We start from the raw sequence: 14,955 nt of genomic DNA, 5'->3' as shown, positions 1-14,955 counted from the left end.
GGGGGGATATTTTAAGCAAAAAATAGTAACAATTATATATAACCAAATCTTACAGTTTTTAACGTGTTTAAACTTTAATGTAATCAGACGATAAAAAGAGTAAACCTCATCCAATTGTTATTCAACTTCTGATGAAATGAACAAATAAATCAAAATCAACTCAAATAAAATCGAAATATCTTAAGGCTATGCCAAAGCTAAGCCAAGTAAGCATATAAAGCACAAGAAAGTTGCGATAATTAAAAGATTTAATAATATTTAACATTACCAAAAACATCTATAAATATTCCCTTAAAAACTTCCCACTTACACGACCCACTTAGGTCCTTAGAGTCCCTGTTCCTGTTCCGCCTTCGAATAACCACTGTAACACGGCACGCAGGATCTGAACCTGAACCTTGCCTTGCTCAACTTCTGCCCCTCGGCAGTGCAGGTGGGTGAGTAAGAGAGGGGGCAACCGGGTCACTTGTTCATTGTCATAAGTGCAGTTTACATTCAATCTAAACACTCACCACGGCCCTCCCTACGCCCTTCGCCCTCCGCCCTGCACATAGTTCAATCGATTTCTATCTGGCAGCGCATAAATCGCTTTGCCACATGCCCCTGGTCGGTTGCCTTAACCCTTGGCTGGCCCACTGTTTCGAAACGACCCCACTGCTGCACCCCGAGCTACGGAACATCGGAACATCGAGCATGTGCATAAATCGTGGCGGAATCTGAAATCCATATATATATATAGCAACGGGGTGCAAGGTGGCGCCGGGCCGTGAGGAAATTGTATTTGTGGTTAAATTTAATGCCAGTGTCTCAAGTGCTGCGAATATTAAGAGTTCCCCGGGAGAACATTATGTTTTATGGCGTAAATTTATGGCCATTAGTTGGTTAGATTTTTATTTTTTACATTTTTAATGATCCATTTGCTGAGAAATTAGTTTTAAGGTTGTACTTAATTTATATATTTTCTTAATATTTTAGATGTAACAGAAAACAGTCTTTATAAAGTATAACGAAAGGTTTGTTATAGGAAAAAACAATATGAAACGTAACATTTTTAATATGTATGGAAATCAATTTAATTTATTTCGTAATTAATGTAAGATTCGTGCTCAAAAGAGTACTAAAAACTCTTTCCAACATAGATTAGTTTCTGCTTATTTTAATCCTTTCTTCTTCTCAATTTATTGATTTTTGACATAAATTTCATTCAAAATATTATTACATATTTTAAAAATCTTTCCAGCAGGAAAACATTTCGAAGTTTCAGACTTTTAGCCAGCCGGTTTAGTGGTTAATTTGGCGCTCCCTCCGCCGTCTGGCATACTGGGAATATCCGCAGTTGTTCCAATCGGCTTCGCGGATGTCCAGTAGCACCTGCCCCCCGGGCGAACCCCCCTTGTTGTCGACCAACACACCGCCACTGATTAGCCGGGAACGTGACCGATTGGCAAAAACGGGGGCGGATGGGTGGTGTAGGGTTGGGCTGGACATGCATAAGTATAAATTCCAGCAGTTCGAGGCAATGACTTTTGGCCATCTACACCCCTGCCTGCCTCGCCAAACCGACGGCATTATTTACTGCTAGTAGTTCCCAGGGGCAGGACCCAAAACAGCAAACAGCAAACGGCAAACGGCAAACGGCGAACGGCAGCACCCCGTGATTCCTGAATCTCCTGGCTCCTGACCCCTGACCCGTAACCTATAGCCCGGAGTCCATAGCCCGTAACCCGTAACCGAATCGGGCGTGGGCGAATCCGAAATCCGAGTAGCAGTCACAGTCCGAATGTCCGAGATTTGCATATTTTGATGATACATGACTCTCTCGCTCCGCTGATGCCAACAGAAATCGAGGGTGGCGGGACACTCCCTGAATTTATGCAAAAGCGCGGCCCAAAAAACGCGCGAAAATTCAAAACGCGCGGTTTTCGGTCTGCATATTTTAATTTCCTCTTTTGTTTGGCCAGCACATAGCCCCCACCTCTCCTTGCACCCCACGATCTTCCCCTGATTTTTTGGCCACTTCCTGCTGCAACTGCAGCTGCTGGCCGTTAACATCCGGCTTCCGAGGCAGGAGCTTCCAGGCTCTGGTTCTGATTCTGATTCTGATTCTGATTCAGATTCTGTTTCAGTTTCGGTTTCTGGTTCTGGTTCCCACCTGTCCAGCACCTGAGTTCGATCGGTTTGTTGATTCGCCACGCCCCCTTGGCATACCATTGCCACCCCCTGGGCATCCTCCACCTCCTTTGGCTCCGCAACTAGTTTGCAGTTTTCATATTTCCAATTTGCCGGCCACGCGTTTGACAGCCCAGCGGAGCAAAAGTGGGGTCCATTTGCTTTGTGGTCCCCGAGAGGAAGTCCGCCGTAATCGAAAGTGCTGTCCAGGGGAAAATTGCAATACCACAAACTAATCACCCAAGAAAAACCAAATCAGGCCTACGAAAATGGGTTACAATTTCTAATTGCAAATTGCCATGGCATGCGGTCAACTTGACTGAAAGTTTTCATTTATTTTTTGATTGGAAAAATTTGGGGTTTTTGTTTTGATAAAATTTGTGGAAAATTATAAAGGAAACCTAAAAAAAACAATCAGGGAAGATAAGACATCGATTCCATGTGTGTTCTTTACTAATTTAAAATATTTTTTTAATAAAACGTTTAGGATTTGTTTTTAAAGCAATTTTTGTGTTCTTCAAGGCTTATAGGTTGAGTCTTAAAAATATTTAGTAAATATTTTTAAGGAACCAGAACAATTTTTGAAAGTTGTAATTTGTTAACCAAGCTGCCTCCTATATTTTATATTACCACAGAAAAGGTTTTACCAATTAAGTGATTAAGCAGAATGGAATTTGAAAGTACTTTAAAATAAGTCTGATTAGCAACTCTTGGAAGAAGCTTTTACAAGTTGGGAAAATAATATTTTAACAGCTTCAACCATAAACCTTAGAAGCCTTTTTAAGTCATTTTATCATACTTCTTTTAACTTTTAAAATATCAAAGTCAGAAAGCCAACTTCCCCTCATTTAAAGAACAAAACCCTTTACATTCAAAGTACAAAAACTTAGATCGATTTTACCCTTGTTATTGCCACAAATATAATATACAAAAAATCGGTTGGGATTTTCACCTGCTTTTCCTTTTCCTAACGAACGAAAGTCGAGTTGGGGAAGCTGCGCTGCCACACAAGTAATCCGATCCAAGTGCATCCACTAGTTTGGCTGCCCCCGAAACTTTTCCGCTGGCCATGAGGTTTCGATTTGATTCTGTGGCGCTTTTTAGTATCGAAATTGAAAATGCAGCTGGACGGGATTCGTTTGTGTTTGTTTTTCCGGAGGGGCTCTTGCTTTGGTCTCGGCCTGCCAGCTTCTCTTTTTGTTTTTGTTTTTGTTTTGCATGTGTAATCCGATTGCAGGCGAGGAAAAGTGAAATGTCTGGGAACGTCATCATCAAGCGAGGCAGTGTACTCTGCCTCCGCGATTTTCTTTTTGTTTTTCCTTGACTTTTTTCTTTTTTTGGCTTTTGTGTTTGCCCGTGAAATTGAAAACGGCAGCCGCAAATTAGAGGGAGCAATCGCAGAGCGGGGAAATAATCGATAGGCCGCCGGAATGGCCATTGAACCCGACGGCCGGGAAAAAATCCGGCAAATCTATTAAAGCCAAGACTTAGGCTCTCGAGGACTTAGGGGGCGTTTGTTTAACAAATTTCCCGCTGCCCATTAACACGGCTGTTGTTGCTGTCGCATCCTGAGGGCAAAAAAAAAAACACAAAAAAAACTGAAAAAACAGGACTGGATGGGGAGGAAGCTGAGCGACAGAGCCAGGATATCCGGCATTTATTTCGTCCTCGTCGCTCTTCCGTTTTTATGCCTTGATAAGACGCCATGATAACAGCCTCCCCGCGGACCGCCCCCACAGAGAAACATATGCCAGCAAATTCAAATGGGAAATGAAAGAGATTTTTATCGTCCGGCAGCATAACGCATAAACTCTGCCAACACGAAAATCCATTTTATCATCTTATTATTATTATATTTATTTATTTTACCGCCGACCGCCTTTTGTCCAAAGCAAACTATTAAATAAAATGTTGTTTGGCCTGCTCACCGTTTTTGATTACACGCCAGAGTCCTGGGATTTCTATGGCCCCGTTGCATACTTTTGGGGATCAGTCAGAGGGATATGGATTACCCTATACGATTCGGGGACGATTCTTTCGAATTTTATCTATCTTTAAGTTTGCTTGGGTTAAGCTGAGCATCAGCTTTGATTTTCTGTAATGTTTCATTTATAGAATTATTAAATATTTTTAAATATTTTAACTTAAAAATGCATTTCCCACTAAGATTTCCCCACTCGGTAGACTACAAACTTACCTTTAGGAATTAAATATATCAAAATCTGAAATTCTTTAACATATTTCTAGAGTATCTGAGAGTGTCCTTCCATTTTTCCGATAACATTTTTAATTTGCACCTCTTATGAGGGCGACAACGGCACAGCTTTATTGTTGTTTGGTGGGCGTGGCGGAAATTAGTTTTTTTATACAGGACGGCTTGTGCCACGCCCCCGCATCGCCATTTCCCCATTATCGTGAACCTCCTTGGGCCTTTGTCGTTAAAGCGGCGAAAGCGAGAGGTGAAGGCTTTCGGAAATAAGTAATTGTTGTGCTGTTACAGGTAATTTCCTCCCGGGCCGGGGATTAGCCCCCCCCGAGCAGAGACAAAAAATGGAGACGGAACGCTTCTATATATACTCGTATATTTGTTGTCCTCATATACACATATATATATATATTTATTTCGTATATATATATAGCTTTAGGGATGTATGTATATAATTATATATAATTTGTGGCCTGCAAATCTTTTTACACATGTCAGTTTATATAGCACTATATTCGAGGGATTTCAACACACAACAATGGGGCAAGCTGATTTCTGGGAATTACATATATATATATAGATATATATATATGTATACAATTTAGCTATATATTATTTTGCTTTACTTTTTTTACACTACACACTTGGTGTTCGCCTTGGTTTGTCGCTACTTAATTCGTTAAACATACAAAGCATTTAGTTGGTTTTCACTATGTGATGAATATATATATATATATTTGTATTTGTTTAATTACGCTATATGGTACTATATATAGGATTATTCGGTGGAGTATCTGATGCTCCAAAAAAATTTACATTATGCCGTACCAACTGTCTACGCCGCTAAGTGAACTCCATTTTGTTTCATTTTTATTTCTTTGTCTTTATATAACATATATGTATAAACCTTACAGAGAATGTGAATGCTTTTCTGCCTAGTTACATTAGGTTATCATCTAGATCCATAGGTTATCATTGGTTATTGGGTGCTTGACCCAAATTTATTCTTTTCCGGCTCGTTTGTCTGTGTGTGTCTGTGTGTGTGTTCGAGTGCTTGTGTTATATTTTGGGGTCTATGGGCAAACAAGAAATCAACTGAATTTGTCCAACAATCAGCGAGTTGTGAGCACAGTTCGGGCCAAATTTGTTTGTGCGAATTAAACAGTTTTTGGCAAATTGAAATCCAAAAATGTTCGGCCCTTCGCTCCTTTCGGAAGTCTATTATTTATTTACGTGTGAAATGGAAGCCAAACGCTTCGTACACTTTTCTGTCGACCGGCTATTTGCTGACCCTTGGCCTATGGTGCATGGAAAGAAATGTGTGGTAAGAAAGTAAGAATTGTGTGGGAAGAAGAATTTAAATATAAGAAATAAAATAAAATAATGGGATTAAGAGGCATTGAAACAAAAAGTAAGAAGTCATTGCACGTCCTGATAAGTGTTACATTTTGTTGCATACTTTTAGACACATTCTGAAGGAGTTGCAATGTACTGTACTGCTATCTGCCGCACTTTGGTTTGCATATTAGATCTTAAATCAAATTATAATAAACTTAAGACCTTATTAGAGTTTTTCATTTAACAATTAATCCTTAAATCGAATATTATTTAACCTTCAATAGCTTAACCTCTCTCCTATTGATGTTTTTTTTCTTACTGTACTGTTCAAATATTTGATTTGGCAATCAGGCGCAAATACAACAAATTTGCCACAAGAGTGGGTGATGGGTGGAGTGACGGTATTCGGTGGTTCCTGGGCAATTGCCTTGTCCAGTTCCTGTGTCAAATGCATGTCACACACACACACACACACGGACACACGCCCAAAGTGTGAAATGAAAACACGGCAGCAACCGAAACGCGTTACAAAATGTTAATTTGCAGTGACATTGGCGGGGTGGCAATGGGCGGTGGTGGTGGGACTGCGGCAGGTGCCTCGTTTGACCACAAGGCAGCAGCTTTGTGCTCTACAGGCATTAACAAACAGCAGCAGCAACAACTGCAACAACATTTGCAATCAGTCGCCGACCGGCAACAACAGCAGCAGCTTGATGATGACGATGACGAGCAACCGCTAACACCAACCGAGCAGCAACCAAATGACCAATGAGCCAACCACTACCCACACACACACACACCCAAACACACTCAACCAGCCACCCACCCACACACACACACATGGATGGATGGGGAGACAGATAGACAGACAGACAGACAGACAGAGAGAGATAGAGAGTCGACCATGTGTCAGGGCAAGCTTGTCGCTCGTTATGCCCATTGAAAAAGCCAAAGCAGGGGTGTGAACGAATGGGGGAAAACTATAAAAATTTATATTTGTATTATCCCAAAGTTGGTTTCCATTCCATTTCAAAAACTGCCTCATAAAACCCTTAAAATGGGAAAAAGGAGCATTTGCACTTAATTTTAATCCAATCCAAAATCGTTGCATACTTTTAGGCATGCGCTCAAGGATTTTCCTGATTTAACAGATTTATTTGAAGGGATTTTTTGTTTTTAGCTGCTAAAATTTAAATAAACATCTGACTTATTTTTAACTTTCATAAAATAATAATTTTTTTTTTTGGAAATACAGAGAAAGTTTCCCTTCTTTAAGGAACGTACACCAATTTAGATTCAATATCTCGCGAGTGAGCTTCTAGGATCTTGTACAAAGCTTTGGGTATTTCTTCTTCCAGTAAAGGGTATAAACTGCTGCCATCACAGTTTTCACAGCTATTGCCACTGGTCGTTGCTGTCGTTGGGTCAATGTTGATGCTGATAAGTAGCAAAACATGAGGTCGCCTGTAATTATGCGAGTGTTGCAAGTTAATTGCAATTGTGTGCAACTGACGGTAGCGAGATTAATTAAATTCATCCCATGCACGGCACTGGCACTCGCAATTGCAGCTGCAACGGCAACGGCAACGGCAGATGCCCCGCAGCAACATCGCTGACCAGCGGCAAGCAACATCCTCGTGTTGGCTGCCATCACTCAATGCCAGGACAAGGCAATGGGGACAGTCAATCTGTTTATTTGCTTATCCAACCCAACTTAACCCACTGATGCAATCCTTAACACCCCCTCAATGAACACGAACACACAGGCACACTGATGGCATTGTTTAAAGTTTACTAATTTCATGCATATTGCTGGTCGGTCGCATTTGTGTTAGTTAAGTGATTTATTGTCGCAAAATTGTCATTATTAAAAATTAATGATGTCATAATTAAGTGTGTTGCTGCCGTGCATGTTGCTGCTGTGCTGTTGCTGCTGCTGCTGTGCTATGCGTTTTATTGTGAAATGATTTACATGGCGTCACGGCCGAAGGGGCGGAACATTAGCTGCTCCGGACATTTTAGCAGCGCAAATTTATGAACTGCAAACAACAAATATGCTCGATTCAATTTAATTTCCATAATTTAATTAGTCTTGTGTGGACAGCAGCGATAGCCCCAAAGGGTGTGTTGGGTGTGTTATTTAAAGTTCGGGTGGGTTTTGGGGTTGGCTATTGTGGTTGGGCGGGCAGGGATAGGGGATTGGCCACCCTCTGTTCTTCGGGCAATTTGCATAACCAGTCAGGGTGTATAGTGGTTTGGCCTTGCTCATCTGCTCATCTTCTCATCTGCTCATCTGCCGGGTGTTCCGGTTCGATTCGGGTTTTGAAAACAATAACGAGATATGATAATGCCTCGAGGAAGTCAGATCTGTTGCGAACTTACTAACTATCTATTATATTAGAATGCTGTTACATCACAAGCTCTCTCTCTCCCATTTATCTGATTGCTGAATTCCACTGTCGCCTTAACCCGCTGACACTGCATTTTCAGGGCGTTTGATGGCTGCTCATAAAAATATTGCAACTTTTTACACATTTTTTGTGCCCAGCATTTGGTGGATAGGGAAAAACGTGGAATTAGATAATGGAAAAATTGCGAATTCATGGAAAATATTTCTGCTTTTTAGCTGGGAGTGATTGGTGGAAGGTAATTTGACAAACGTTTTATGGGAAATATATTTTTTAGACATGATTAAGAATGATTTTCCCATTTCAAGCAGCTCATTTCATAGTCACTCTTTTAGATCTTTAAGTCTCTATTATATTGAATTTAAAACCCATTCAGCTGTGTTTTTTTTTACAGGACACTGCACAGTCGACCCTCATCATTATTCAAAGCCCTCCACACCCTCAGTAAAATGAATGGCAGCGAATTTGTCACTTTGTCAAATTGCAATATTTGCAGGTCTGTTCTGAATGGCTTTGCTCTCGCCCGGACTGTCATGATCGATGTAGTCTTTTATCCGAGTCTGAAATACACACCACCCACCACGCCACACCACCCACAACTTCAATGTATTAAAAATAATCACCGAAATGGCCAATAGCCCAAATGGCCAACTGCAATCCCATAGAGCATATGCATGGAAATAAAATGAAGTAAAAAGAAGAACTCCTGCCCCATATATAAATTTTCCCACCGCAATTTTTATGGCGTCGATAAAATGTTTGCTTTTACTTTATAAAAACACTGATACCCTGTACAAAGCTATACCTTTTTCAGGGTAGTGAAACAAGTGTATTAAAGTTGCCTAAAACCTTTGGTGGCCAAAATAAAATAAGTTAATTCGAAGCCACTGCTGCTCTACCTGCACTTTGCATCCATTCGGAGTCTGCGGTTGTCGACCGCTCACTGCCTGCCAATATATGTGTCGGGTTAGCCCCGTCTGGCCAGATCCAGTGGTCAGCCACGCCTCCACGTCATGCCACGCCACCCCCCCCTCTGCCCAATCTGCCACCCGCCTCGCCCACTTGTGCAGCATAACTTCGTGCAGAACTCACCGCAAATCAGTTTGGCCAGAGTTGCCCCGCCTCGCCCAAACCATTTGATTGATTGAAAGTCAGCCAAAGTTGGAATTGAGTTTGCTGGATATAAACTGATGGACCAGGCTATTCCCTGGCCAGGCTAATTAGGTCACTAGCTAACTGATGGTTCTCACAGATACTCTGTAAGTAGGGGAGCTTAAGAAAAGGTGCTGATGCGGAGAGGTGTAAGCCCAAATCTCTCTCAAATCTCTTTAAATAAGTTCTATAAAAATATACCCAAAAAATGGTCACCCTTTTGCTGATTCCAAAAACTCAACCCACATCTTAATGACCCCAAAAGCGTACAGGGTATCCTCCGAGGGCAGCAGCTGCTGGTCGATTCTCTCAAATAAATTACACTTGCCATGTATTAATTTAAGTCATAATTTCCCATTGGCAAATCCCTCGATGCACAACCAAAAGCAAAACAAAAAGTAGGTAAAACAAAAACCAATGCACAATGCAAAAACTGAAACTAAATGAAACAAAGAGCTGGAAAAGTTTCAGTCGAATGCCGGAGAACAAAAACAACGACGACGGCAAAAATGTCAACTTGGGCAAATAATGCGAATGTTTATACAAATTATTATGTGATTTTGCGAGGGGTATTTAGTAGCGAATTGGTCAGAGCAGACCAGCTAGTCAGTCAGGAGAGGAAAAAGTTATAAAGCTTTGGCCAGTTTTCGGTTATGTACCATGGCCACGCGGCGTATACGTAATCATTTTCCTTTCGGCCATTAAAAAGTTGATTTTTATGCTGGCCAAAAACCCAACCGAAGCGAGAGACAGCCAGCACTTTCGTATTTAAACGTGATTTTAAATAACCGCAACAGATTTTGTGGTTTCATGTTGCATTTGCCGTTCGATAAGCGACAGCCCGACATCCCCGGGTGTTCCATGGGTGTTCTATGGGTGTTGCATGTTGGGTGGTGGAGAGTGTCGGGTAAGTTGGTTTCGATAAGGTCCCAGGGTTACACAAGCCGCCGGTGGGGAACTGACGGCGGATGGCAGTGGATGCTGCGGTCAAGTGCATTTAAAATGCAAAATGCACGCATTTGCGGCGAAACTGCAACGTTGGCGGGGCCTCCACATCGGGATTACGTATTAAAAATGCCCAAATTCATAATTTTAAAATTGCAATTAAATGTGCAGCTATTTTAAGCCCTCGCTGCCTGTACATCCCCCAAGGGGGACCTTTTTTGTGACCCCATAAAAGGGGTTAATAAATTTGTAGTTCGTCACGGGGTTTTTTTTTCTTTTTGCTGATAAAATTTCAAAATAAATATTTACGATTTGTTTTTAGACACTCAAATTATTAGCTTAGCGAAAACTGAATGTGGGAAAAAATTAAGCCCGCTTATAATTTCTGTTTCTGTTGGCCAAAGGTAAATATTCATATTTATTTTTTAGTACAATGCATTTTTAGTTGACCAGAATATATAAAAATGTGTTTAAAGTGTGGGATTAAGGCCTGAAAATACGAGGAATAAATGAAAATGCAATGTTTGCAATGAAAATGTATAGAAATGTGGTAAAGTTTTTCCACTCTGATGTCGTTGCTCATAGAGATTAACACTTGATTATTGTTAATGTTGTTACCTAATGTCCATAAACACACACACAAACACAAACAGAGGCCGCTCTATACACATTTAGGGGGCATAAACAAACGGTTTTTATATGTATATCCACCAATATGGGCGTGGACTGTGGGTGGGTTTTGCATAATGCTTGCCGTTCCGCGTACTTTGTATATAATTTTTGATCTTTTCACGTTGTCAGGCCTAACTTAAAATATACATTAGTGTTTGGTTTTCTGGATTACGTTAATGGTTATGTCGGTAATTATGTTTACTAGTCATCGCTATCGATATCGTTATCGTTATTGTACTTACGCTACGCACACACAAAAAAAAATATGAGTAACCTCGGACTGCATTCTGCAGTCTGATTGATTTTCGGGGGAGACAAAAAAATGCACATTTAATGCTAATTATCGTTATCGTTATCGTTATGGTAATCGTAATCGCTATCCATATTATTCCTTTGTTAATGCTCTGCCTATTTATATATATATATGAGTGTGTGTGTGTCTGTGTGTGTATTTCCAATCGCCCTTTGGCCACTGCTGCACTGATTCCTTTTGTGTTCTTATCCCTCCTCCTCGCTCCTTGCCCATCCTTGTTCTTAATCCTTCCTTTCCTTGTCCTTTCCCCTCGGCATCGCCATGCTTATATGTATGTTTAGTGGAAGCTCCTGTTGCACGCCGCTCGCTACTTACGTCATACGCTTACGATACGTTACGTTACGTCATCACGTCACCGACTTCTAGTTCTGTTTCCAACTGGTCGCTGTAAAGTATTATTTTAAATTAGCCATCAGTTCAGAAAACATAATATTTGGGGATTATATTATTATTTAAGCTATGCTAAGTTTCAAAAAATATCTAAACGTGATATATTATTTCTTATTTATGACGAAAAATGGTTTGCAAATTTGTCCTTTACAAAATCAAAAAGATGTTTGACTTAAGAAACAAACTAATTTTGCGTTAAGCAATCTGAATGAAGGCCTTTTAGAGGTAAGCTAGCATATAGTAAAAAACAAGTACAGTAAAAATACTTTAAAAAGAGAAAAAATCTATCAAAAAGAAGCAAAGAATTATTGGAAAGGAGTTGATTAAAAACTTTCCAAAAAGATCATTACTTTTTTTCAAGACTTTCCAAAAATTAGACCAAATTTAAATAAATGATCTCAGCTAGAATTACAAAATAATTTATTAGTTTATGCAAATAAAAACAGAAACATTTTTACAAAATAATGCTAATAATTAAGCATAGTAATCAAGGGTTCTCCCCTTGTCCTTGTCAGCTTTAAATCTAAAAACTAAATACTTAAATTTAATAAAATTTTGTTTCTATTACCTTTATAGTAGACCTCGCGGTACATGGTGGGGCAGGCGGCCTTGCCGTTCGTCTTCGTCGTCTTGAAATCAATGTTGGTGCGGATGGGCCGGTGCAGCAGCGGCTGGGGCGGCCGGTAATTGTTGCCCAGAGGGGCTTTCGGGTGGTCGGGGCTGCCCTGCATCAGGCGGCGCAGGGCGTGCAACTGTAAAAAATATTTTTAAAATATAGTGATTAAAAACTTTTAAATCCTTTTAAATTTTATTAATTAACATACTAAATGACTTGAAAATAGGTGAAAAAGTTGAAAGGCCCTGCTTATAGATTCTAGTTTTACCTTCGAAGCCGAAAAGTATGCTTTAAATATATAAATCCAACTTGAAGTAGAGAATTATTCCATACTAAAAACATGTCCTTATCACGAGGAAACTATCCTTTGAGAAACATTCTTCAATCCATTCACTTCCCATTCCCTCTTAGGTAATTATAATTTCTGTGGTGCTTCTTGCACCATCGAGACACGGAAGTAGATCAACAATGGCCCGACAATAAGCCAATCCGCCGATGAAGATAAGCCGGAGAGCCCATCCATCCGATTTTAGCCAGTCTGTCGAGCGTTTAACGTGCATAATTATAAACTTTTGCGCACACACAACATCATCGATCGGCACTTGGCAAAAAATCAAGCTTGACACAAATTGCTAATCCTAAAAATAAGCGCTCGCTGAACAAAAAATTCAAAATAAAAAAAGTAAATCTAAGGATAAACACACACACACACATACAGAGAAAGAGAGAGAGGAAAGCATCGATGAGACGACAGCAGCAGCAGCAGCAACAACAACCACGACAACGAGTCAATAACACTTAATCTACTCAATCTGTTTATCAATTGACTTCCGTCAAAATCGCTTTTCACGACAACGTGGCCGGGTTGATGTTGATTGAGGAGAGAGCGGGGGCTTCAGTGGGTTAAGGGTTCTCTTCGCCGGTGGGCGGTAACAGGTTACTCCCCCCAGGGAGTGCCCGTTCAAGTGTGAATTAGTATGGAATAATGTCCTTATCACGAGGAAACTATCCTTTGAGAAACATTCTTCAATCCATTCACTTCCCATTCCCTCTTAGGTAATTATAATTTCTGTGGTGCTTCTTGCACCATCGAGACACGGAAGTAGATCAACAATGGCCCGACAATAAGCCAATCCGCCGATGAAGATAAGCCGGAGAGCCCATCCATCCGATTTTAGCCAGTCTGTCGAGCGTTTAACGTGCATAATTATAAACTTTTGCGCACACACAACATCATCGATCGGCACTTGGCAAAAAATCAAGCTTGACACAAATTGCTAATCCTAAAAATAAGCGCTCGCTGAACAAAAAATTCAAAATAAAAAAAGTAAATCTAAGGATAAACACACACACACACATACAGAGAAAGAGAGAGAGGAAAGCATCGATGAGACGACAGCAGCAGCAGCAGCAACAACAACCACGACAACGAGTCAATAACACTTAATCTACTCAATCTGTTTATCAATTGACTTCCGTCAAAATCGCTTTTCACGACAACGTGGCCGGGTTGATGTTGATTGAGGAGAGAGCGGGGGCTTCAGTGGGTTAAGGGTTCTCTTCGCCGGTGGGCGGTAACAGGTTACTCCCCCCAGGGAGTGCCCGTTCAAGTGTGAATTAAGTTGGGTTTAAGTGAATGCGTGCGTGTGTGTGTGTGTGTGTATGTTCGGCTGTCCCGAAAGTATGCTACACTAAATGGCACTCAAGGATTAAAGCCCGTTTCGGACTGGTTTGCGGTTTTAAAATTAAGAGGTTTCGTAATAAACAGGGAATCTAAAGCGATGCAAATGATAGTTTAAGCCCGAATTGAGAAAAGTATGTTAAAATTTTGTAAAAGAGCCAATAAGTAGCTTAAAATGTGTAAGAATTTTAAACTTAAGTTAGTTTTAAGTTACTTTCAGCCTTTTAGGATCAATTCATCTTATTTTTGTGTTTAAATCCAATCGTTTTACACTTTCTGGCGCAGGTTATAGTCATTTCGAGAATCATTTTAATTAAATATTAGCATAAAAAACGAAAAATTCATTTAGTGTCTGATTTTCCAGAAGGTTGTAACTCCGTTTAAGAGCCGGTGTGAAAACCTTTAACCCTTTGGTCGCTATCGTCTTCCCTTTCCGGCTATGACAGAGCGCACGTTAATGGGTTAATTGCAATTTCAGCTCATGTCGCGCAGCTTCCTGTGCTACCAGTGCCGATTTCACCCCCTCTGGCCCACTGGTGTTACTTTAATTTGGTAAATTATGTTTTGCCAGCAAGGTGCTGTCGCTGTCTGCCGTCTCTATCCTTTCTCCTTCTCCTTTTGCCTCTATTTTGCCTTCTCTTTCTCCCACAGTACGCGACTGTGTGTGTGAGTGCGGTGCAGCCAGTAAATTACGTTGCCGGAGAATCGTGGACCGGAGTCCTCCACGGCTGCCACAAGTTGTAATCATGTGCCCATGGGTGCCATTGAGCTTGTTGAAGTTTTTATGAGTCTGCCTGCTGCAGTCGCGTGTGCATGTGCATGTGCATGTGTGTGTGCATGTGTGTGTGTGTCTCTTTTTCCGCCCGCCCTGTTTACATTGTTTACACGTATGCCGCTGGCCACCATTCAACCGCTCCACAGAAACCGCCCACCATCCACCTACCGCTGGCGTCTTTATTACAGCGCTGCACTTAATAAACATTTGTGTTAAATTTTTTCCCTCTTTCTCTGTGTTTCTGTTGAATGTGTGTGTGTGCTCCTCGCTGCTCACTGCTCACTGCTCGC

General features: G+C 40.9%; 1 protein-coding gene across 1 annotated transcript in view; it reads right to left on the bottom strand.

Moving 5' to 3' along the window:
- Nucleotides 1–7,388: 7,388 nt before the first annotated feature.
- The window catches only part of LOC108103164 (carbonic anhydrase-related protein 10), a 56,471-nt gene continuing 48,904 nt past the window's right edge, over nt 7,389–14,955 (bottom strand). The window contains exons 8-9 of the mRNA XM_017208545.2: nt 12,162–12,345; nt 7,389–11,588 (exon numbers count right to left, since the gene is read on the bottom strand). Coding sequence (XP_017064034.1) covers nt 11,566–11,588; nt 12,162–12,345 — 207 coding nt within the window. The 3' untranslated portion in view covers nt 7,389–11,565. The remainder of the gene's footprint in view (nt 11,589–12,161; nt 12,346–14,955) is intronic.

Source organism: Drosophila eugracilis, unplaced genomic scaffold (assembly GCF_018153835.1).
Source record: "Drosophila eugracilis isolate 14026-0451.02 unplaced genomic scaffold, ASM1815383v1 contig_649, whole genome shotgun sequence".
NCBI classification, from domain to species: domain Eukaryota; kingdom Metazoa; phylum Arthropoda; class Insecta; order Diptera; family Drosophilidae; genus Drosophila; species Drosophila eugracilis.
This window is presented reverse-complemented; position numbering and strand designations above follow the sequence as displayed.